This window comes from Poromitra crassiceps (assembly GCF_964638095.1).
Source record: "Poromitra crassiceps genome assembly, chromosome: 25".
Lineage (NCBI taxonomy): Eukaryota > Metazoa > Chordata > Actinopteri > Beryciformes > Melamphaidae > Poromitra > Poromitra crassiceps.
This window is the reverse complement of record NC_139649.1, coordinates 3243072-3268392: the sequence shown is the minus strand read 5'-3', so window position 1 is coordinate 3268392 and position 25321 is coordinate 3243072. Positions and strand designations below refer to the sequence as shown.

At 45.3% G+C, this 25321-nt stretch overlaps 1 protein-coding gene across 6 annotated transcripts in view; it reads right to left on the bottom strand.

The window, feature by feature from the left end:
* The window catches only part of LOC310798372 (uncharacterized protein), a 55327-nt gene that overhangs the window by 13239 nt on the left and 16767 nt on the right, over window positions 1-25321 (bottom strand). For 2 of the 6 annotated variants that reach the window (XR_014553767.1, XR_014553768.1), the window contains one exon: window positions 19726-20657. The exons of 2 other annotated variants lie outside the window; for them this stretch is intronic. Coding sequence is in view for 2 of the 4 variants with exons in the window: in XM_083660913.1 (XP_083517039.1) it covers window positions 21568-25268 (3701 nt within the window). In the remaining 2 variants the exon portion in view is untranslated. Of the gene's footprint in view, window positions 1-19725; window positions 25269-25321 lie in introns of those variants that run through there. 2 more of the 6 variants (XM_083660913.1, XM_083660912.1) reach the window with 1 other exon arrangement.

The window sequence follows — 25321 nt, the reverse complement described above, 5'->3', positions numbered from 1 at the left end:
TGAATGGGGTTTTAGAATGGGGATTTCACTTAAATGCATAAAATAAGGTCTGTGATTAACAAAAGTTTATGGGAGCACAAATTTGTGTTCAGCAGGATAATCTTCACAAATGTGAAGGTCCAGTTTAAAGACTAAGGGCCCTATCTTCGTACGGCGCTATCGTTTGCGCTGCATTTGCACGCCTCTTATTGCTATCTTCCCAGCGTCTTAAGCTATCGTCTGCCTCCACTGTCCAGTTTTGCGCTGGGATGACACAGGTGTAGGCGTGGCCCAGGCGTGTCGGTGGGCCTCTAGCCTATCATGTGTCTCGCGCAAGTGTCATTTAGCGCTCTGGGGAAGATACCGTTGGTATGTGCCGAGCGCAAAGAGAGGCTTGGGCGTTGCCCATTCCAAAATAGGCGTTCCAACGCAATGTGTTAGAAAAAGAAGCCTTGGGTGCTCTCAATTTTAATGCCAGCAAATAGCTGGTCTTAGCGCAAACAACCCAGGCGTATGCCTGAGCGCAGACAGTATTCTCCGGCGCAGTGCAGGAAATCCTTGCTTATAGGCCCATTACGCAAGGCTCGCGCGCAGACACACTTCCCTCCTCAGAATGCAACGTTGATTTTCAACTAACCTACACTGCAGAAAAAAACACACCTTGATTTAACTCATTGAGTGCCAGCCACTTTTGGAGAACGGACGCTCCCAGTGCCAGAGTTTCAGAGCGTTTTCAGTGATTTCTCGAGGCCCACAGAATATTGTGTGATATTACTATGTAAACACCGAACACGCAAAAAGAACAAGGAGACTCTATTGTATCATCAGCAAAAAAAAGTTTATTGATACCATTTTCCGTTCTTTAGTTATCAGCCGGAGAAGATAGGTCAAAAACAGCAAAAACATGCATTTCTATCTAGAAGCTGAGATATTCAGCCTTTTGTGAAATGCAGCATTTCAAGCACATTCACTGACTCTAGCTAATATTTTCTGATGTAGTGACCTGGTGTAGTTCTGTGGAGCCTGCGTGCCCCACCCCCCTCTCCCCCACTCAGCTGCAAACTCCTCCCCACACGCACCCAGTCTATTTTCGGAGCCTCCGTTTTTGCGCCGGGCGGCTCCCGGGCGGCTCCCGGGCGGCTCACAGCGAAATGCCAAATGGGACTGCAGGTAAAGGTTTGGCCCTTCGGCGTCGGGTGCTGCCTTTCTGGTGGGTAATCGTGTGGAGAAACTATATGCAGACAGACAGACAGAGGCAGAGGAGCTCAGTTGTGGGCGCGGATTGATTGCTGTTGGCAGGCACCGTCAAGTAGCAGCCAGAGCAATCTATATGGCTCTGGGCTGGAGCATGAGCGGTTTCTCTTTGATCACGGCTTTTTCAGGCTGTATTCCTGACATTTCTGTAATCTGGAGAGCACTGTCGCCACCTAAGGGTTCTGTAAAATAGGTTAGACACATTCAATAGCTCCCATATTGTAAGACGCGATGTAAGAGGCTTAGATCGACATCCCCCCGTCAAAAAACGCAATTGACGACTTTAGTCGTCAATGGCACTCTACGTCACTAAATGAATTGACGACTAAAGTCGTCATTGGCACTCAATGAGTTAACAATGAGAATTTGTTTGTCATTGACCCATATTCAAACCTGGCTTACCCGGTCCTGTCTTCTGTTGAACACAAAAAAACTGTATCTATGTTCTTTTCGAAGCAGTCTTCTACCCTTACACATTCAAATGTCTTCCTGGGAGCTGAGGAATTGAATGTTGTAAATTAATTCAAATACTTAGGTGTTATGTTAGACTCCACACTCTCATGTCATGTCAAAATGATCTCGAAAACTATTAAATTTAATTTATGTAATTTTAGACAAATAAGGTGTTCCTTATCTAATAGTGCTGCTCTAATGTTCCTGCATTCCATGATACTCTCACTGAGCCACTGCTTAACCAGTTGGTCTATGACAGGCTGAACAATTCTTAACCCAATCGAATCACTTTACAAAAAAGCATTAAAAATCCTAGATAAAAAACCCTTCATCTATCATCACTGCAATATTCTAACCAAATTCAACATGCTAAGCTTTGACAACTTCAGGAAATTCACCTCTGCCTGCTTGATATACAAAGTCCTGCATGGCCTAGCACCTCCACCTCTTGTAACCTTTATTAAATATAGATCTACTGCCAATCCGACCCGGCTAACTAGAGCCATCACCAACAGGGATTGTGAAGTTCCGCTCAGAAGAACCCTGTTTGGTCAAAACGTGCTAGCCTTTAAAGGAAGCGCTGTATGGAACAGCCTACGTCCCTCTATAATAGGAAGCTCCAGCTTGGCCACCTTCAAGGGCCATCTGAAGGCGTGGCTGAGAATTAACCAGTCCTGTGACCATGTGTGATTGTGCAGGATGCTCACACATGTACTAACTCTTACCATTAATCATTTATTTTTACTTTTTTCTCTTTTACTAATTGTACTATTACTGATATTGTATATTTCCTATGTAATGTATGTGTTTTCTGTCACTTTGCTTTTTCTTTCAATTACATCAACCTGCCAAGGGACTCCAGATGGAAACTAGCCTTCGAGCTATAATCTGGCATATTTACATGTAGGCTACTGACTGTACTTTTCATTAATATGCACTGTCCCTTTCTCAAAAAAAGTATGCCATCAAGGAGTAGCCAGGGCGACTCCGCGCAGCGGCTGAGCTGCATATGTGAGCTGCAGGGCCAACTCAGTGAGGTGCAGGGCGGGTGAGCCCGCGTAGGGGGTGAGCCTAGGAATCGAGCGCGCGAGATGCCTAATTCATTCAAAATGCTCATGACTGGATTAGCTGGGATTAGCTTGGACGATGATGCTCTTCTACACCTCCACCGTTGAGTCCATCCTCACCTCTTCCATCACCGTCTTTTGGGTGGTGGTGCTGCTGCTGTCTGCAAGGACATCTCTGGACTGCAACGTATCATCCACCAGAAAGGTGATCAGATGCAACCTACCAGTCCTTCAGGACCTGTACAAAGCCAGAACGCTGAAGTGGTTGTGAAACATCTTGACCCCATCCCACCCAGGCCACAAACTCTTTGAGGCTCCCCCCGTTGGCAGGAGAATGAGGTCTGGCAGAACCAGAAGCCCTCGTCAAAAGGACCCAACTGCCACGAATAAGGACTTCATCACCTACGAACCACCCCAGCCCTTAATCTGTGCATTCCACAATTAATCGGCCCTAATTACCTCATTAAAAAATCCCTCTCTGTTAGGTCACCCTAACAAGTTTACACTTCTTGAAAGATTCATCGTGATCACACGTAAAATGCCAGATAGCTGTGGTGGAACACACGTATGCTCACACAAAGGGGGACACTTTGCATTCTTATTATAGGATTAATGTGATTGCCATGCTGCATACTTGCACAAAGACAAATTCTTCATTTGTAATCTGATTACTTACTGTGGTGCTGATTCGTGTGTCCAAAATTAAGGAACTGAATCCTGTGTTATTTCTTTTTCCACAAGGTTTGCAAGTTTAAGTTTAAGTTCCAGTTTCTGTTATTAATTTTTCCACAAGGTTTGTTTGAGTTCCATTTTCTGTTATTTATTTTTCCACAAGGTTTGCACATTTGAGTTCCAGTTCCTGTTATTTATTTTTCCACAAGTTTCTCTAGGTTTAAGTTCATGTTCCTCTTGTATTACATGATTAATACACAACTCAGTAGGCCTATGCCGCTGCAATACACCTACCTTGTAGTGGATTGTACTTGCCATGTAGCAGAAACTTACTTGATTTGTGAATTGCCAGATACATAGGTAAGATAGATAGAGTATATAGTAGATTTTTTTCCACATGTTTATTTTATTTTATTTTTTAAATCAGAAATTGATCTATGATTCACCATACATACATACATGCATACATATGCACACATACACACACACACACACACACACACACACACACACACACACACACACACACACACACACACACACACATATATATAGTACATACTGTACATACATACATACACACATACATACACACATACATACACACATACATACATACATACATACATACATACATACATACATACATACCATATCAGGGCTTAAAATTCACTTTGCAAACTGGGGGGGAATTCCCCCCTCATGTTCTTCAGATAGGGGGATTTATATATTTTTGGGGGGGATCTATAGACTTTAGGGGGGATTTTTTTCAGCCGATACTATAACCTACAAATATCTGCTTCTCCTGTCCGATAAGTGATAATAATTTCACATTTTTGTATTTAAAAAAAGAAGTTCACCTGTAGTTTATGCACACCTGAGTCTAAATTACTATGGCTGTTGTCATTGTGTTTTATCTGCAGACTAAGCAGTCATAGGCTTTCGGTTCGATCAAAGCCTTTATTTTTTGAGTGATACACTACTAAAACACTCATATCATATTATATCAGAAGTGTTTGTTTTGTGTTCACAATAGTGATGTCAGTTAGATTTGGTTACATCTGCTTTTCTTACTGTCATGTTACTGACAAAGCTGTTTGAATTTTGCATTGGGGAGGGTTCTATTGAAGTGAATGGGCAGGTATGGGAAGTTTGTCCCACCATAAACCATTATCTGTGTCATTTCACTTTATTGAAAATGTGTCCACCTGATTAACTCATTGAGTGCCATGGACGAGCATGTTCGTCATTTCGTTTAGTAACGTAGAGTGCCAAGGACGAGTATGTTCGTCAATTGCGTTTTTTGACGGTGGGACGTGGATCAAAGCATCAGGCATCTCCTGTACAAATATGGGAGCTATTGAAGGTGTGTAACCTATTTTACAGAACCCTTAGGTGGCGACAGTGCTCTCCAGATTACAGAAAGGCGAGGAAAAAACAAAGAAGAAGTCGTTGGGGAAACGGAAATCGCATCGCATCCGTATGCATCGATATGCATGAAGCATAACGTTAGCTCTGCCTGCAGCAGCCAATCTGCTGCCACAATTGAGCCCCTCCGTGTCCGTTGCGACAGCACATCCGCATGATCAGCCGTGGAGTTGTTATTATTCTCAACTGGAAGCATGGGAGCCGGTGACAAACACACGCGGAACGCTGTAAAAAAGCTGGATGTCGCGCACCCTTCATTGTGCACAGCAAACGCAGCAGAAAGCCACCAGAGACACTCCCATACGGAGGAGGAGTGTGCAGTTGAGGCGGGGGGGGGGGGGGGGGGGGGGCACGCAGAGCAGCACACGCAGAGCAGCACACAACACTGACCCAGACAGACCCAGACAGCAGGACAGGATTGGCAAACGCAAGCCAGAATATCCGATGCCCACCAGCAGCAAATCAAGACCAGCAAGAAGCTGCAACCAGCAGCGCACGCAGGGGCCAGCGCTGCTGGTTGCAGCTAAAAAATATTATTCTGCCAAACAAAATTCCCTGGCCTTCACTGTTTTATTGAAGGAAATTATTTTTGAGGTGTGACTACATTAGAAAATATTAGCATCGGAGTCAGTGATGTGCTTGAAATGTTGAATTTCACAAAAGGCTCATTATCTCAGCTTCTAGAAAAAAAATTCTGTTTTTGGTTAAATCAAGCTATCTTCTCCGGCTCATAACTAAAGGAAAATGGGATCAATAAACTTTTTTTTGATAGAAGAGAGTCTCATCGTTCTTTGTGCGTGTTCAGTGTTTACATAGTAATATCACACAATATTCTGTGGGCCTCGAGAAATCACTGAAAACGCTCTGAAACTCTGGCACTGGGAGCGTCCGTTCTCCAAAAGTGGCTGGCACTCAATGAGTTAAAGAGAATACATTATGTGATGTTGACTGATGTTTGTATGTATTGCATCAAATATTACATGTTTTCTGGAAGCATTTTTCAATCAAAAGTGAAAGGACACAGATATTATGGTTTATAGAGGGACTGATTTACCCTGCAATTTAACGTTAGCTCCCCTTAGCCACCTGTTAGTTAGCCGGCTGTTTATGGAGCCACCAACCGACACAAAACCTGAACGTTTCATTTTGGGTAAAACATGAGAGTTTTTCATATGGATTACGCCAGCTCTGGGAGTATGAAGTTCTTTAAATGTGGGGATATTTGGTCACACAAAGCGGTTTGCTGCTTGCCGAGTGGGGAGGCTACGCCTTGAAGCTACGTTCAGCAAAACAGTCCATCGTCAAATAAAGGTAAAGGTAAAGTCCCACTGATTGTCACACACCTCAGTGTGCGAAATTTGTTCTGCGCATTTGACCCATCCCCTGGGGGAGCGGTGAGCGGCAGCAGTGCCGCGCTCGGGAATCATATGGTGATCTAACCCTCCAATTCCAACCCTTTGATGCTAAATGCCCAGCAGGGAGGCAAATGGGTCCCATTTTTTTATAGTTATTATTTGCTATGACTCGGCCGGGGATCGAACTCACAACCTCCCAGTCTCAGGGCGGACACTCAAACCACAAGGCCACTGAGCTGGTCAAATGTGTCCCACCAGTCGGCCGTATTCAGCAACGTTGGTTCCGTACCGTCGGCTTAACATAATAGACATCGGCCCGCAAACAATTGTGCGACTTCTCCCGCATTATAAATTACAAATCTGCGGGAATTGACAAAAATATGCACGATTCTCGCAATCCCGCGCCACATTTGAAGCCCTGCATATTATGAGCGGAGTGAGCGGGGAGCGAAACGGGGGGATGTTGGCTTGAGCGGTGAGCGGTACCAGATCGGTACCGGAGCGAAAGTTGGAGCGTTACCAGATCACCCGCTCCGTCCACTCCAGTCTAACACAGAGTTCTCTTCTGTTTATGTGATTCAGTGCCTCCCTTTCTCTCGCAGACAGGCTGCTGTGTGTGTTTGATAATTATACCATAATATAATTATATCATATATTTTATGTGTCATCGATAGACAGTTCTTTTTTCTGTTTTTCTTTTATAAAGTACAATTGTGTAATACTAAGGTTTTGATATTTGAAGGACCCCAGTGGAAATAAGCAGGCTTCTAGTTTGTAACTTTAAGCTGCTTTACTGGGCTATCCTTGGATCTTTTTTTTTTTTTTTTTCGATTTACATATTATGTACTTTTTCTACTACTGTATTAATGTAAAAAAAAAAAATTGTAATGCTTTTATGTATTCTTGATCCGAAATAAACCAACAACCAACATACACACACACATGCTGAAACCTGGAAACACCACCTTCCCACAGCGTTTGGCGCAGGTGTTTGGAGGTGTGAGTGTGTTTATTTGTCCAAACCCCCGCATTGGTAGTCTCTTAGAACAGACGAGTTGGCTTCCGCAATTTTCAAATGCTTCCGCCATACCGTCTGTAATTCGTGGGGGAGAATCATGCACCAACCGGAATGGGAAGCAGAAAGGCGGGTCAACTTCCTTGTGCATGTTCTGGGGGTGTAATGTACAGACTGTATAGCTGCATTCGCCGGATGTAGATGAGACAGTCTGTTTTAAGAGACTACTGCATTGGTGGATAAGCACCATGAGTGGCTGTGAGTGGTGGAGCGGATGGAACGGACCGCTCCGTGAGCGATGAGCGGAAATTCTCACCACTCCACTCTGCTCACATGCTCTGATACATACATACAAAGTCTCTATCATGTTACTTCATACAAACCAGAAGAAGGAAGAGTTTCTGGGGAGTTAAACCAAAAGCAATGCATACTAGGGCCCCTATTGCCATACAGGCGCTGTCGTTTGCGCAGCAGCTGGCGCACCTCTTATGCCATCTTCCCTGCGTCTTATGCTATGTGAGGTGGCTCAGGCTATCGAACACTTTACAGTCTTCAGCATTTAAATATATCTTGTGTTTGACCATGCTTCCAGGGCCGCCCAGAGAGATGGCAGTGCCCCTGGAAGGGTCCAGCCACTATGCCCCCCCCTCCCCCGCACGCGCTTTACTCATATCAACGCTGCAGCTTTCGGAGCTGACTGAAAAAAAGTTTGTTAACAGATTATTTTTTGGGTCTAAAGCCCTTGCCTGCTCCCGCCTTTTTTTTGCCCTGTGATTTTGGCATCCTGACTTTTGTTTTGCTCCTGGCATTTTGCCATCACCGGTCTTGTTTTGTTTGCTAACACCTGTCTGTGTTGTGTGTTACACCATAAATGGTCCCTCTAGCTGCTGCTGCCCCAAGCAAAATGGTCCGCCCCAAGCCTGCCTTCTTCTTCTTCTTTTGGCTTTCCGGCAGACTAGATACCTTGCGGCACATTGCTGCCTCTCACTGCACTGGTCGGATGGGGGATTACATCAGAATGGCACTATTTTCCACAGGAGCACTCCTGCCCAAGCATGCCTTGTTACTGCTGCTGTGTTTTGTGTATTTGTTCGAATCCTTGCAAAAAATAAATTAGTTGCCGCATTTTCAGGATGGGAGATATATTTTAGTGTTATTATTATTATTATTATTTTTTTTGCCTGGCTCCAATGCCGCCCCTAGTGGCGATGCCCCTGGAAGCTTACCCCTTTACCCCCCCTTATGGGCGGCCCTGCATGCTTCCTCAAGTTTGAGGTGTTTCGCTGGCCAGCTTTGCAATTCACATCGCAAACGTTGGAACCAGCGTTGTCTGAGTCTATCTTGGTAAAGTGTAGCCACACTTTGGACCGATTTCAGCTGGTCCTGTTTGTTGATGTTTGCTTCAGGACGTACTGACGTAACTCGCTCTCGCGTGTTGCCTTTAGGTTCCATTGGGAATTTCTACTCCGCTCACTTTCTTTCTATTACTCAGTTGCATTCAAGTACCGACATTTGGTACAGTTTGTTTTTATGTGAACTGATACTTGGTAGTACCAACGTCATTCGGTCGGTACCGGTAAAAGTACAGAGTTCGGTACTCCTCTCTACTCATCCTTAGTGTTTGTGTGTGTGTTCAGACCCAGCACCCATGTTAATGGATCAGGTTGTTCACACTGGGCACAGCGAGCCGCTCGCAATCTGTAAAGCTCCAATTTAGCTACAGGTAGGCATCTGATCTAGCACATATTTCACAGGAAAACACTCTAGATGTAGATGGTCATATCGCCATGATATCACCACAGAAGCACAATTATAAATGACCAACTTAGGTTCTTCACTGTTGATGAATCCATCTGCACTGATGCAGGTTTTACATGCAACACATTGTAGGATGATGATCTGTCTGCTTTTGAATTATCACTTGCCTCAAATCAAAATCAAATTGTGTCTGCTATTGAATCACCATGAAAGTAAAAGTAAACATGTTTAGGCTTGTTTATTTATAGGCTAGTGAGGTCTCCAGACCATAGTTCAAGCAGAAGGCCACTCACGCGTAATCCGATCTCAACGTGGTCAAAAATCCTAGTATGACGTCTGCTATGACGTCAAACATGACGTCAGTTAATCCTCATAGCAAGGGTTCTACGTCACCTCTTTCTCTCTGGTCGATCATAGCAGCAGCAGCCCACGGCAGTCCATCTCCCTAGAAGCCGGCCTCCGAAGCGTTGTTTTGCATACCCTGTTCCGGGTCGGCACGGAGCGCATTGGCCTTCCGAGACGGCCGGGCCGCAGGCTGCCAACGCGGGGCGCTCCACTGCGAGGGGCCGCCGACGCTGTCTCTCACGTCGTCAATCTTTCCTTGCTATCTCCATTCACGGAGCAAATCGGCTCAAGCAAAGCGGCCATTTCCCTCCAGCCAGGAGTCCGCCCCAAGTCAACAACAGACTTTCAGACTGACAATCAGTGACTAACATTTTCGTTCAGCAAGCAGCATGTCCAGGCGTCCAAGCATTCAGGCCTCCGCACCGCGATCATCGCGTCCCCAGGCTCTACCAAGGACGGGGTCGACGACCACAGAACACCGAGCATACCCCGGAGGACCAGCCACCCGCGGACGCGAAAGGACCCATGAGGAAAGTATCATTACTTCAGTATCTAAACGGGCAATCTACCAGTCCAGTAAAATTCAGACGTATTCCGTACAGAGGTCGAAATTATCGTACACATACGATAATTATCGTACGTCTGGCAACGCTGGCGGAAATCGCTTTCTGGCAAATGGCCAGCGGGAGTCACAACTTAATAATAATAATAATGATAATAATAATAATAATAATAATAATAATAATAATAATAATAATAACCACGCAAGGGGCCATTCTAACACCCCTGGCCCGTGGAGCTTGTCTGAGCATCAGCTAGAATGACTGCACAACTTTCAGACCGAACCCAGACGGCCCAGGGAAATGCTGACGTCTTTTCCGTGTCAAGCTACCCGGTCTTAATACACCACTTCCTGTGCTCAACGAATTTCAAAGTAAAATGCCTCTGGCATTTCTTCAGAAGCAGAATCAGAATTACTTACGTTACAGTAGCTCGCTCACAGAACACACAGCTTAAAATAAACAGTAGTAAATGCAATGCAAATGCAGTAGTAAGCAATAAGCAGAAAAACACAACATAGCATAGAATAACTAGTAAATGCGCTAGAAGCAAAAATAAGTGGAATGTAAGTAGCAAAAATACAAAATACGTCAGGCAAGTATACATTCCGTGTCAATTATCACTATTGCACCCTGGACCATATTAAGTCGGCTTGCCCTATACGTTACACGTGGCTCAGCCAGGCACAGTTAACCTATCGGCTGGCTCAGTCTCAGGGAGACTGAGCGTCTCCGAGGTGCTCTTTTAAGAGAGGCATTAAATAGACCAATGGCCACAGGCAGGAATGATTCCCCGGGCCTCTCCGTACTGCATCTAGGCGGAATCAGTCTCTCACTGAACGTACTCCCGTGTTCGACTAGCACGCCGTGGAGTGGGTGCGAGTCATCGTTCATGGTGGAACGTAGCCTGGACAACATTCTCTTCTCTGACACCGCAGTCAGAGAGCCCAGATCCAGCCCCAGGCCTTATGGATCAGTTGCTGAGTCGTTGGCATCCGCTGCCTTCAGCTGCTGCCCCAGCACTCAATAGCATACAGGAAGGCACTAGCCACTACCGACTCATAGAACATCCTCAGCATGGTCCGGCAGACGTTGAAGGACCTCAGCTGTCTCAGAAAGTAGAGACGGCTTTGCCCCTTCTTAACCATAAACAATACCAAAGCTAAAATAATTGATACAGTGTCACGCTAGTCAGGTAACAAGAGGCTGCGAACCCCATCGCTATATGTGGCCAACCATAACATATCACTGCGAGTTGCAACTAGCAGTCCATGGTGCACTTGCAAGGCGGTGAAACCATCGCTTTCTCTCACTTGTTTATTAACCAGTTTCTTTATATCTCATGCATTAAGCACTACATTTCAGCTGTTGCCGCCAGAGTGAGCCGTTCGCCCCATGGACCTTTCGGTCTGCCCAGAGTGCCCGAGAGGCTGCGGCACCCCAGCTTCAGCGCTTCTCCAAGCCGCTCGTCACCACATGACAAGATCCTGGTTCGTCCCGCACCTCAAGCGGACGCTCCAGAAGTGCAACCTCCCGACGAAGAACTTCTCCAGCCACTCCTTCAGGATCGGAGCGGCCACCTCAGCCGCCGTGCAAGGAGTGTCCTCCGCCTCCCTCCAGCAAACGGGCCGCCGGTCTTCATCAGCATTCTCCAGCCACATCCGCCCGGAGCGGGTGGCCATACCGGCGGCCCAAAGGACCCTCCTCCCTTCATCGGCAAGCATGGCAACGAACAGTGTCCCGGACGTCCGTGCCAAATAATGTCTCGTTGGTGGTGGCCCCCGAAAAGCACGGCGCCCAGTAAGGCGCAGTAAATCTCCCGGTTATTTTTGGGGGAAAGAGAGTTTATCTCTAGCACGAATTGATGAAGCAGTACCCAATCAAATATTCCTAACACCACACTTTCACTGAGTAAATCCGGGCCTTGCCCGGTAATCGAAGTCGTATCTTAATAGAGGGGAATACAGAGGTGGCAATCAGACGAAAGAACACGGATAGCCTATGGGAATGCAGGGGCAAAATGCAGTCCAGCTGAGAGATCTAGACGGAAGCGAGGGGGTGCGATGGCTGCGGAGCCATCAAGGTGCTGGGAGGATCTGCATCACACGAGTGTTGTCCGGCTCTGCCTCTTAGTAGCAAACCAGAGCGGTGATCTGGCTTAGCCCTTACCTACCCACGGAATCGAAGAAGGCACTGGGCGGGAGGGGGCTGACCGCCTCATTGTCTCTAACCGCTGTGGGGGTAGGCACGTCGGTGCCCTCGCCCAACTCATGTGTCCCTCTTCGGAGGGCGCTGGGAGGGCAGGGATTCTCAACGGTGCAGCTTCCCTCATCCACCTCGCTGCAAGCACTAACACAACAAGAGGAGATAGACAAAGAGTAGGGGGAAAGAGAGAGAGCCAGAGAAAGTCAGGGTCAGTCAGAAGGCCAAGTCAGGGGGCCAAAAAGGGGGGGGAAAGAGAGAGAGCCAGAGAAAGTCAGGGTCAGTCAGAAGGCCAAGTCAGGGGGCCAAGAAGGCCAAGTTAAAATGGTGAGGCGCCAAGGCGGCCAAGTAGGCCAAGCTGGGAAGCGCCAAGTCAGGTAAGGCGCCATGGCGGCCAGGAAGGCCAAGCCGGGAAGCACCTTAAGTCAGGTAAGGCGCCATGGCGGCCAGGAAGGCCAAGCCGGGAAGCGCCTTAAGTCAGGTAAGGCGCCATGGCGGCCAGGAAGGCCAAGCCGGGAAGCGCCTTAAGTCAGGTAAGGCGCCATGGCGGCCAGGAAGGCCAAGCCGGGAAGCGCCTTAAGTCAGGTAAGGCGCCATGGCGGCCAGAAAGAGCCAAGCCGGGAAGCGCCTTAAGTCAGGTAAGGCGCCATGGCGGCCAGAAAGAGCCAAGCCGGGAAGCGCCTTAAGTCAGGTAAGCCCGACCGAGCTGGGAGCGCCAGCCGCAAATAGCTGTAAGTCGCTAAAAAAGGTCGAAGGCCGGAAAAGTACAATCGCGAGGCGCCAAGGCGGCCAGGTAGGCCAAGCTGGGAAGCGCTATCGCGAGGTGCCCGACCGAGTTGGGAGCGCCAGCCGCAAATAGCTGTAAGTCGCTAAAAAAGGTCGAAGGCCGGAAAAGTACAATTTTTGGGGGAGGGAGGGATAGAGAAAGAGAGAGCCGGAGAAAGTCAGGGTAGTCGCGCCAAGGCAGCCAAGTAGGCCAAGCCGGGAAGCGCCAAGCTAAACATCAATGTACCAAGATCGAAGGCCCGACCGAGTTGGGAGCGCCAGCCGCAAATAACGTAAGTCGAAAAAAAAGGTCGAAGGCCGGAAAAGTACAATCGCGAAGCGCCAAGGCGGCCAGGTAGGCCAAGCTGGGAAGCGCTATCGCGAGGTGCCCGACCGAGTTAGGAGCGCCAGCCGCAAATAGGGGGTAACCCCCTCCTCTGTCCCGGCCTGGCTCGAGGCCGCGTCCGTCCGTCACGTCTCTCTCTCCCCCCGGGGAGAGGCTGCGTGGCGGCGGGCGCGCGTTGAACACCTCTGACTCTGGACGGCCGATCCGACCGGACGCTGCGGTCCCTCCCGGGGCACTCGTCCCCGTGGCCTGTCCCGACGTCTCCTGGAGTGGGAGCGGCGGGCTTGACACGGGGCGCCTCGGGCAGGGGGCTGTCTGGTAACCGGACGCCATCTGACCTCGGAACCTGAAAATTAGTGCGGCACGGGGAGCGCTCCACTCCTCGTGTCGTGCGCCTCCGGGTGCCCGTTACTCGCTCTCCCCTTCCGGGGGAGGCGGGGGGCTTAATGCGCTTCCTCCCCGCTCCGTCGCACGAGTGCGGCTTGCGGGTGGAGTCGCCCGGGGGTCCCGTCGTCCTACGTCAACCCCGAGTTGGGAGCGCCAGCCGCAAATAGCTGTAAGTCGCTAAAAGGTCGAAGGCCAGAAAAGTACAATCAACTACTGGCGCCTGCAGATCTCAATTAACTTCCGGTAATCAGATCTTCCTTTTGGGGGATCTCCTAGCCCATGCAGGCGCCCTCCTCTGCCTCAAGAGCAGCGCCACTGGCCAATGGAGTCAAGCGCCAAAGCATTTGCCATGCATGCCGATTGCTAAATAAAGTTTGTCTAATCCTACCAACTGGCCTCTCCTGATTGAAGTGAGGTCTCCAGACCATAGTTCAAGCAGAAGGCCACTCACGCGTAATCCGATCTCAACGTGGTCAAAAATCCTAGTATGACGTCTGCTATGACGTCAAACATGACGTCAGTTAATCCTCATATATATAGCAAGGGTTCTACGTCACCTCTCTCTCTCTGGCCGATCATAGCAGCAGCAGCCCACGGCAGTCCATCTCCCTCGAAGCCGGCCTCCGAAGCGTTGTTTTGCCCCACCCACCTCCCCAGTCCACCACCAACGAGTCTTGACTCCCGATCCCCCACGGGGGGGGGGATCTCCTAGCCCATGCAGGCGCCCTCCTCTGCCTCAAGAGCAGCGCCACTGGCCAATGGAGTCAAGCGCCAAAGCATTTGCCATGCATGCCGATTGCTAAATAAAGTTTGTCTAATCCTACCAACTGGCCTCTCCTGATTGAACTTAATTTAGGCCTATATGTCATTATTGAGAGAGGGAGAGAGAGAGGGCGGGAGAGAAAGAGAGCGAGTTCAAGATAGGTCCCTTCAGTGATTCTCAAACCAAAATCAGAATATTTCTGATATGAATTTATCCAGAGTTCCATGGCTGTAGCTAGAGAGAGATAACAGAGATCACAACAGTCATTCTTCTACATTTGACTAAATTATTTTTAAAAGTGAGACTTCCCCTACAGCAACCACAGGGAGAACTGAAGACAATAACCTCAGCAAAAGTTGGTCAAAACAGGAAGCGCATCTGCTGCATCTGCTGATTCAGCTGAATAAATCACCCAAAATGATTCAACACTTGATATCGCAACGCCAAACTTTCCAGCATCAAGCTCCTGAAATGGACCAATAATGCTGCTCTGTTTATTCTCAACAGAAAAACTCCTCCTACGTGCATCTTTCTCTCTCTCCCCCTCTCCCTCACGTGTCGGGAAGGGCGAGCTACGGCTGCATGTAAACGGGAATATTAGTGGATTATTCATTTAGTCTGAATATTGTCATTTTCCGAATATGGGCAAAAAACTGAATATTGTGTGCATGTAAACGTAGTCACTAATTAGTCTACATACTGTATTTGATGAGCGAATGATACATTCCATGTTGGCACATGAAAACACCACAAAATGACAAAGTAGAGAAGTAGAAGTGTATAGAAGAGAGAAGTGTAGCCTATACTTAATAAGTGCTACAGAAGGCATTTCATACAACTATTAACAATAATTACATTTGTGTTTGTATATCTGAGTAATTCATTATATTTGTCCAGAATAGCTGGTTCAGATACTGTTGTTAGATGCCCTGTGATCAGTATAGGCTGTTTTATCGTTAGACAAGTAGAAGGGGAGCTCCGCACGTCTCTTTTTTGGGCAGGTGCATCGGACAGGAACAGAATTGTCCACCAAATGTAAAAAGGGAGTCTCGCACACCGTCCAAACTTGCAAATAAGAATTTATTTTGTGACGTTTCGGTCACCGACCGCATTTGTTTGAAAAAGGTCGGTGACCGAAACGTCACAAAATAAATTCTTATTTGCAAGTTTGGAACGTGTGCGGGACTCTCTTTTTACATTTGATGGTTAGACAAGTTAGTGTCAACAGGTGTCTTACAAAAAGTGTCGGGCGAGACTGAGGGTCAAATGACATATCGGGAGAGATTGAGATGTCTGCACAAGCTCTCTCTCTCTCTCTCTCTCTCTCTCTCTCTCTCTCTCACACACACACACACACACACACACAAAGTCAGGGATGGGCAACTTTGATATTAGAGAGGGCCACAAAAAATGTCATCACTACCAGAGGGCCAGATTGTGACTGTGCACCTCCACCAGTAGCCTATACTGTAACACCATCACTCCCAGTTATAGCTACTAATTTTGATGAAAAGGACGAAATATGTACTGGTAATGAAATGCCACGTGACAAGGGAGTCATACGTGGGGGGATTCTCTATCCTAGCCTATTCAGATGCCCTCCTCTCACCTCAAGAGGAGCGCCACCTGACAAGGGAGTCATACGCCAAAGTAGTTGCCATGCTCGCCATTTGCTAAATAAAGCCGCTTGTTAAATCTTACCGACTGGCCTCTCATGATTGAAATATAATTGTGTAACTACTGTGATTTGAATAAAAATATATGTAGAAATCACAGCTAGATAAATATGTTTGTCAGCGGACAGTGTATTATATAGTGATTGTCCATACAGGCATCAGAGAGAGATAGAGGCAGACAGAGAGAGCAACAGAACCCAGGCCAGGCACAGAGAAGATGCTTCATATTTTTCCTCTTATCCTTATTTCCTCCTCATCCCTTTCTTGTTAAATTTTCAAACTACTAGACCCTAAGTTAAATATGCCCCCCCCCCACACATACACACACACACACACACACACACACACACACACACACACATCGTGAGACTGTAAGACAGTCGCTTCTGTGTCTCACTCTGTTTTTACTAAACTCTCAACTCTTTCATTGATCAGCTTCAATTTTGTAGCTGCTCACCTCGATTCTCTCAGCACTCGCCACTGATTTTGATGTTGCTGCTTCGGTGAGTGTGATTTGTCTTTTAGTTTGATGTTGCTGCTGGGGTAGAGAGAGCAGGCTCAAATGCTTCACGCTAGCAAAGTGGCTGTCCAGTGACGTTTGTGGTTCTCCACGACAGGGTTGCACGGAGTGCAAAATAGTTTGCCTCCACTTTCATGCAAAACATTTGGTAATTGTTTTGCGGTTATTTTTGTTGGCAAATGTGAGCGAATGTGAGGGGTTTGCCCTCGTTACGTTACGTCCCATACTCTCAGGCAAGATGACAGCACACATATCTCAAACCCAGGTAAAGATGCTGCATTTTACTAACTTTTTGCGGCGAAATCGCGGGAATTTTGAAAAATTGCAAGCCCCCGCAAATATCGCAGAGTTTGGTTGAATTTGCGTTCATTATTGCGATCGCAAAATCGCAATTTCCTGGGGGGACTGGTTAACTGCAACAGGAAGTGTGGATTTTCACAATAAAAGCCTCGCTAGTAAAACGTGCGTTATAAATTACCAGTAGCTAATATGTTTGTGGAAACCTGTTAATAAGTGAGGGGAGTATAATTGTAGCCATTTGATTTCATCCTGTTAGAATTAATGGATCAGTAATAGTAATCAGTAATTTGTTCAGCATTCATAAAATGCACTTATGTTAGTTTTACAGTGACTGGAATAAAGAAAATATGTTTACTACTTATACTGTAGTTGTCTCCTTAGTTAACCTTATAAGGTTGACATTATGTCATATAAATTAATTGCATAGAAACAACTCATGAAAATTTACTATTGCACAATTGATTTCACAAAAAATCTTCAAGCAAGGGGGGGATACCCCACCTTGCACCCCCCCACCGCGGACCTTACCATACCTTGGCCTTTACTGAACTGACGCCACTGCTACAAAGCAAATGTTACTTTGTACTTGAGTTCTCCCTGAAGTGATTTTGGTAGATGGGCTATGGTATTTAAGCAAGCAGAATCCTACCATATAGTGACCTGTATGCAGAATATATATAGGGAGATCATTATAAGCACATAAGAGCCTATTAGCATGATGTGAGTAGTCCTTAATAGATCTAGCCTCTTCATTTTGTTCTCAAAGTGCACCAGATTGATGCATGTTTACTTTAAAATCTACATTTTCTTTCCGGAGGGCCATGCACCTAGGGGGTCTGTAGACCCTCTGCCAAATGTCCCCGCCACTTTCCAAATCAAACCTACGCCCCTGTGTGCTATTCTCCCTGTCTGATTGTTGAACGGTTCAAAGAGGAAGACAGAAAGAAACACTCGCTCTTTGATTGTGAGGGGCTGACGCTGAGACATTTCAGTTTGAGATAGTTGATTGTCTCCTGTCAAATATGGAATATAGCTCACGTCACAGCATTGACTGTTGTCCAGTTATCTGCTGGAGCCTGGAGGATGACAAATACTAACCTGACACTGCCAGATGCTTTGTTTTCACATAAACATCTGGGAACGAGTCACTCGGGAAACTGTTTCAAAGAGCACATACTTTTTTCCGGGGGAAACAATGAATTCCTGTATTGATTAAAGGTATACTATGCATATTTTCCCTGTATTTACGTAAAAAAACCAATATGCATATATGTAGTTCTCCAGTACATTTTGCCACGTTCACATCATATCAGAAGAAGTGCAGGAATAGGATGACAACTTGCTGTTACAACCTTGAAATATTCATGTGTTCAACTCATTGGAGCGCCCACATCCAAGATGGTCAATAATTGATTAATAATGACAGATTTGAAGGTAACTTCACCCTGTTCTTGGAGATAGGCATGATGAATTACCTGATCTAGAGCTATAATGGATACGTTTGGTGATGTTGAATTTATTTGACAACTAAAAAATACAATACACCAACAAGCATGCAGTATAAAATACTTCATCAGGATATCACAATCAAGTCGTGGTAGGACTTATTTCCATTGTGGTCCTGAAGTCTCGGCTGGGAGGCAGACAGAAAATGGAGTGAGTGGAAAGCAACAGATCACACAGAGAAAACGGAGAGCTTTTAGCTTTGACAGCTTGATGGTGATAGGCTGAATGGGAAAAGGTGTCTTACTCTGATTGGCCTAAAATAAATGTTACCTCCCACAAACAGTGACGCTAGATAGAAGAGGGAAAAGGGTGATTGATGACGTAATTTTATGAATGAGTGGGCGTGACAATAAGAGGGTTTCTCTTAAGAGGGAAAGAAGTGAATGACTGAAGAGCTGAATGAGTGCCCGTGACAAGTGACGACTAAGGGATTCTCCTAGAAAAGTGAATGCATAAAAAGAGAGTCAATGATGATAATTAAGTCTCTCTTAAAGAATTTTCGCTTAAGCTACATTTATTGATATTGATATCCCATTTTATAATACACATAAAAAACATCAATCTTGTACAATCATGAATAATAAAAACACACACACACAAGTTGATTTTTTTTTTAAGTATTCAGAGAAGTATCAGATTTAATTTCGTTATGTATTTTGTTCCACTCCTCCCCCCTGTTTAGAGGAATGTACTTCTCCCAACTTTGCTTTTTAGGTTGGGTTGTTTCAAGTTCGACACACTAGCCCTAGTGGTTGTTTGTCTTTTCATACTGCATGAACAAATAATGTGTATCCTAACTACTTACAGTATAGTAACTTTTCTAAAAACAATGTTTACAAGGTGCTGCTAGGTACTGTAATACACAGGTAGGCTACTTACAGTATAGTAACTTTTCTAAAAACAATGTTTACAAGGTGCTGCTAGGTACTGTAATACACAGAGACTCAGATGTTTTTCCATCACAAACATTTATTTCCATTGTGTCTTCTATGAAAGACCAAAAACAACTTGACATACACAAAACAGCCAAAACAATAAAAGGTTGATAGAGCTATAGCTAAATTATCTTCATGGTTACTTCTATTTCTTCCAAATGAATGTCCACTTCCTTTTGAAACACACTTTGGGAGGAGGATGTTAGATTTTCAGGGGAGGTAGAGATATCAGAGGAGCAAAATGAGCTTTGAGCTGCTGAACTTTTCACATGGGGGATGATACAAAATGTGGAATATGAACCATAGTAATAATAAGTAATAATAAGTTCTGAGAGGCTATCCAGGGCAATGCCATTTATAACATCCAGGGGCAGTGCCATTTATACATATCAAAATTTAATTGGAGGATAAACCCCTTGAGATTTTGTAGGGGATCCTCAGGCATAAAACATAGAAATGATCATTTAAACAAAACAATATACATAATAATAAACAATCCAATGATGCTAAAAATCAACATAGTAACATTAAAAAATACATACACATAAGGGCTCTCACACAGACCCAAACCAGACTATCTATTACAAATGCTATCTGTAAAGAATGAATAAAAAATGTAAAATTAACAAAGCAAATAACATGATTGTGACCTTGGAATTACAAGGTTCTACTCGCCTTCCCTGTCTAAATTGAGCTACTCACATTAACCTACTCTCCATGAATGCCCATCAACATATTTGTTTATTTATTTAGAAAACAATGATTTTTTTGATTTTGAAAACAAACTGACAAATCTCCATTCAACTCAGTGAACGCCAGAAACTCTGAAGCTCAACATCTCTGAACTATCCTGAAGGTAGATAGAACCCCACAACTCAATGAAAATGAATAAACAGTAAATACATTCAAAAACATATGTAAAGAAGTAATCAATCTGATTGAGTTAGGCTTTTTTTCCAGTCTGATGGTGCTTTATACATAAATGCCTTGATTGATAATACAGGACAAACAATCTGTAAGAGCTGACTTTGAAAAACAAATGTCACATTATGTACACAAATCTCATCCGTTTTGTTTCAGCACTTTTTTATGTTTAAACGTATTATGATTTTTTTGTGTGCATCTGGGTGGGTCTTCTCTATGGGTTCATTGTTCAAAAACATAATGCATTACTTACTGGCGAACCCTTAATCAAACTCATAGGTGTTGAAATCATAAATCTAAAATACTAACATGTAATTAAAGAGTAATAGAGGATATATGGGCCTCCATCGGTCAGGGTGGAGCATGTTGCATCCTGGTTAGAAGCCTGGGCAATGTGGAAGGAGGACAGGCTGTTGCCCATGTAGCACGTCCTCTCTCTCCACATCACTGGTGGATCCAAAGGAACAGCAGAGCTGTTACAGTTTGGTACCAGGTTACAGTTCAGAACCAGTTTTACTGCCTTATGAGGGGCTCTTAAGGGGCGTTCACACCGAGATATTTATTTTTCGCTCTGTCGCTCAAGTCAACCCTTTGGAATCGCTCTGTCGCTCTGTTTAAATCGCTCATCAACAGGCACACGAAATGACGGACATGTGGGGGATATAACGTTACGCAATGTCATGCTGTTTGTCCACTACGAGCCACCGTCATTGTTTACAAGCTAAAGCCTATCAGCGTGCTCCTAATGCGAGCTGCATACCGGTAGTACAGACTTCACTTCATGTCAGCTGTCAGCCTGTCAATGCGGTTTGTTGCCACACAATAAACCAGCGGTTTGTTCCAAGCCAGAGTGATCCTTGACTCACTCTCACACGGCAGCCAATCAGCGTTGAACAGCGAGCGACTGATGCCAGCGTATTTTCGCTCGAGTTGGAATATTTCATCTTGAGCGACGAGCGTATTTTCTCCCTATCGCTCTGTCTCTGCCGCTCGGACGCCCAGCGATTATTCTCCCAGGCGAATATACGCTCAATCGCTCGTTTGCATTGACTTTGTATGTAAACTCGACGCCAGCGACCAACTTTAATAGGTCGGTGTGAACGCAGCTTTACTCCTGATTTCTCATCAAGATTTACTCCCAAAGCCTTTTCTATGAGTAGATATAGCCGCAAGGCAGTGGAGGTTTTAAAGCAGTTTTCCTTCTCCCAGTCAAGGCTAACAAGCTCTAACTACCCGCAATGATATATTAATAATAGTAAAAAAAAGAATCACTTATAGCCAGGCTGAAGAGAGGTGGTGGTGGTGGGAGGGGGGCGGGGAGTCAGTTGAGACGATGCTCGTGCATGCAATGTGTCATTCAGTAAAATTCTCTTTCGTCTTTTCCTTCACCTTGCATGATTTTTGCTTTCTTTTTCAGTGCCTTCAAAGCTTTAATCCGAATCAGGCCAGCTCCCTCTGCTTTTTCTTCTTCAATGAGCATCTCAATGTATGCTGGAGTGCTCAGTGGGTTAGGCCTCAAGGCGATATTATTCAGTCGATCTAATGTCTCCTTTACGAGACCCATCATCTTATCCTGAATTTTTGGGATCCTTCCCTCTAACTTCTCAATCACTTGTTGAACAGTCATCATAGCTTCTTCAAACTCCTGCCCCAGCTCTTTCATTGTCACCTTCTCTTTACATTTCTTATCCACCCATTTAGTGCGAGTGTTGGAATGCATGCTCCAATCACATCTTCCCGGACACACGGTACATTTCCCCTCTTTCATGACTGTACAGCGCTTCTTGTTGTCATCATCTTTCAATTTACATGGGTAGTGGCATGATATTTTACAATCCCTGCAGTTGGTGACATGCTGTCCCTTTTTTTTTATCTTTTTTTCGACACGCTTATAAAGGATTCTCTCAATCTTAAAAGCTTCATTTGAAGAGATGTCACCTTGATGCGCTTGAATTTCCTGTATTGTAGAATGAATTGTTTCAATCGATGCTAATTCAGTTTGCGTTTGCTCTTGCATACCTTCAATAACTGTTTCAAGATGCTTGCGCTGTTCTAGAACATCTTTGGTCATCTGCAAGCTTTTGGTTGTAATTTGGTCTAAAGCAGTGAAAAACTCGGTCATGCTTTTGACACCAATGTTCCAAAACATTTGAGTAAAACCCATGTCTTCATTATTGTTTGCAAACCACGCTGAGTTGTTGAATTTAAAGTGAAATGGAAGTCCGCTGTCTGTTTTGGGGCATGGGACCTGAGATGTGCGAATCGCATCGAGAACCTGTGGGTGCTGGCCATCTATATGTGTCACCAAGATGTGAATGTTCTCTCCTACATCGTTACCAAAAATTGAGAACACTGAATCAAACACATATTTCTGTGTTGGTGTTAGCCGTGCCTGAGAGGCCTGGACCACAAAACACATTGCATCAATCTCACTGACTCCCTGATCAGATTGGAAAAGTGTCTGGATCTGCTCTGTGATCTCCTTGTCTCTTTCTATTCCTCTTGTGTCTCCAAAGCCTGGTGTGTCAACAATGGTCAGAGAATGTGGGATTTCAAACCCCTCTTGGTGGTTAATTTTGTAGACAGTGACTTCAGAAGTCTGGCTTTCAGTTTGTGATTTCAAAAGGCCCTCATCAATTAATTTGAATCTGAATGTGTCATTCCACTCTACACCAAGGATGTAGTTGATCATTCCATTGATAAGACTGGACTTTCCTGATCCGGTTGCTCCAAGAAGCATTATAGTGCGATTTCGCTTAATTCTCTCTTGGCCAAAACTGTAGCTGCTGCATCCCTCTACATAAGTATTATCTTTGTCCAGAGGAAGTTTGTAAACTGAAGGTGATCCAGACTTTAAGTCCAGCTGACTTTTACGTATGAGTAATTCTTTGAGGGATTCATGCTTTGTTGTCGAGACATTAACTGTGATGCTTTCCTTGCTTCTGCCAGCTTCACCACACTCACATCTGACCCTGACAGCGTACTTTGTATCTGCCAGAAGCCCAGAAATTACAGTGTTTTCTGCTCTTGACACCATTTGTTTCCATTCAAGTTCTTCGTGTTTCACCTCTGGGGCTGCGTTTGCATACTCCACGATGTAGCTCAAAATGGTGACACCTTCACCTTCATCAGGTTCCTCCCAGCTAACTGATATCTCACTTGAATTTGCTTGAACTTGAAGTTTTTCAGGAGGACTAGTGGGTAAGGTTGTGATGGAACCACTGACATCACTGGCTGGCCCTTTACCTACGGAGGACACTGCTCTGCATCTGATCATGTACTGTGTGTTAGGAGTCAGGCCAGATACTGTGACGTCTTCAGCTTTTGTTGCTTTCTTATGTTGCCAATCAACTTCTCCAGTGACACAGTACTCAACAGAGTAGTGGGTGATGCCCTCTGCTCCAAATCTTGGTGGGCAAATCTTCACTGTCACGCTGTTGTGAGTTGTGTCACTTACTGTTGGTGCTTCAGGCTTTGAAGGTGGTTCAAAGTCCTCAGTGACTAAGGAGCCGTCTTTATACAGATGGACACTCGCACCTTTTTGCATCTCATTTGGTATAGCTGCTATTAGGAACTTAATGTTGTTGTTGTTCTCTGCAAAATCAACAAAGAGCTTTGCTTTTCCCCTGATTGCATCTGATACTTCCTTTGAATAGTACCATTGCTCGGGGGCGTCCTGCTGGCTCAGTGGTGTAGGGCATGTACCATGTAACTGGTAAGTGCTGGGTTCAGGTCCGGCACAGGACATTTGTTGCATGTCATCCTCCCCTCTCTCTTGATCTTTCCTGTCTCTCTCACCTTGGAACAGTCTAGCAGGGGCAATACTTGAACTACTTAAGGAGAGCTTGTGAAGGCAGGCTTGAGGACTCTCTGTTTCTTCTAAGTAGTTTGATAAAGCTGAGAGGTATGGTTCAGCGTTTTTCAGTGAGGTGAAAGCAAAGCACACAGCATGCTCTGCACTGAGGATTTCGTTGTCAAGCGAATTTCGAGATTTGACTATCTTGGTATTTTTCATCTTGTCAGTAAGAGATTTTAACATGTTGAGTTCTCTCTCTTTAAAATCAAGCCACTCATTCAGCTTTTCATTGTTGAATGGAGAAGAATGTATCTTTTTTAGGATCTCTGCCAGCACACCCTCCTCTTCCCCACCTCCCCGGATTGATGGAAGTGTCTTTGCCAGGATCTGCTGGAATTCCAGCGTGTGATCAGAGCACAATTTTTTAAACCTTTTCAGCTTTTTGAGAATCTGTGGGAATTGCTGGGCTGTAATGCTTTCCATTGCATCATTGCATCTCATCTCCACCTCACTAAAGTCCTCCAGGACCTTCTCAACTTTCTGCACAAGTTTACCACTTATCTCACGGACAAGTTGAGCAGCAGATGAATCTAACTCTGTCAGGGGCATCAGCCAGACTTTCATTGGTACAGCATGTTCTCCATTTGCTCCCACTAATTTCGGAAGGCTTTGGTAGACTTCTATTGCATCCTGAAAAGACACAGGATTTTTCGCAATGGAAAAATCGCCATGGAATTTGCAGTGGAATTCTTCAGTATTTGCAATGTCCACATTTTCCTTTTGCAGGCAACATTCAGCTCCTATCTCAAGCTGAGGAATCTTGTTGATCGCTGACTTCAGTTTGCCCTCAACTCCTTTAAGCTGCTCATTTTCAGACACCTCACAGTCAAATACAAAGAAGGCTTCTGCACCATAAAGGATACCTGTGACTACATGTGTTGCAATTTTGTCAAAAACATCTGGATGTTTCACATTGCCTCTTCCCAGGTGTTCCATTGACAGTTGCTTGAACTTTGTGGTAGTTTTGTATTTTAATGTTACTCGGGCCTGTTTTTTGGAAGTCTTGCAATCATGTAGGTATTTAGCAGATCCCTCAACATCTACCAGTCCACTCAAGACACTTGCCTTCAGGGAGGCTTCCACATTTAATGCTTTAAATCTGTCGTTAATTGAGTCAGATGCAACTATCTCAAATTCACTGAGTGTCTGGGGGTTTTCTCTGATATTCTTTTCCAGGGCATCTTGGTCCCACAATGTCTTGCCTGCAACAGAGGGGATAAAAGTTCTTACTTTTGTTGCCAAACAGCCAGGCTGC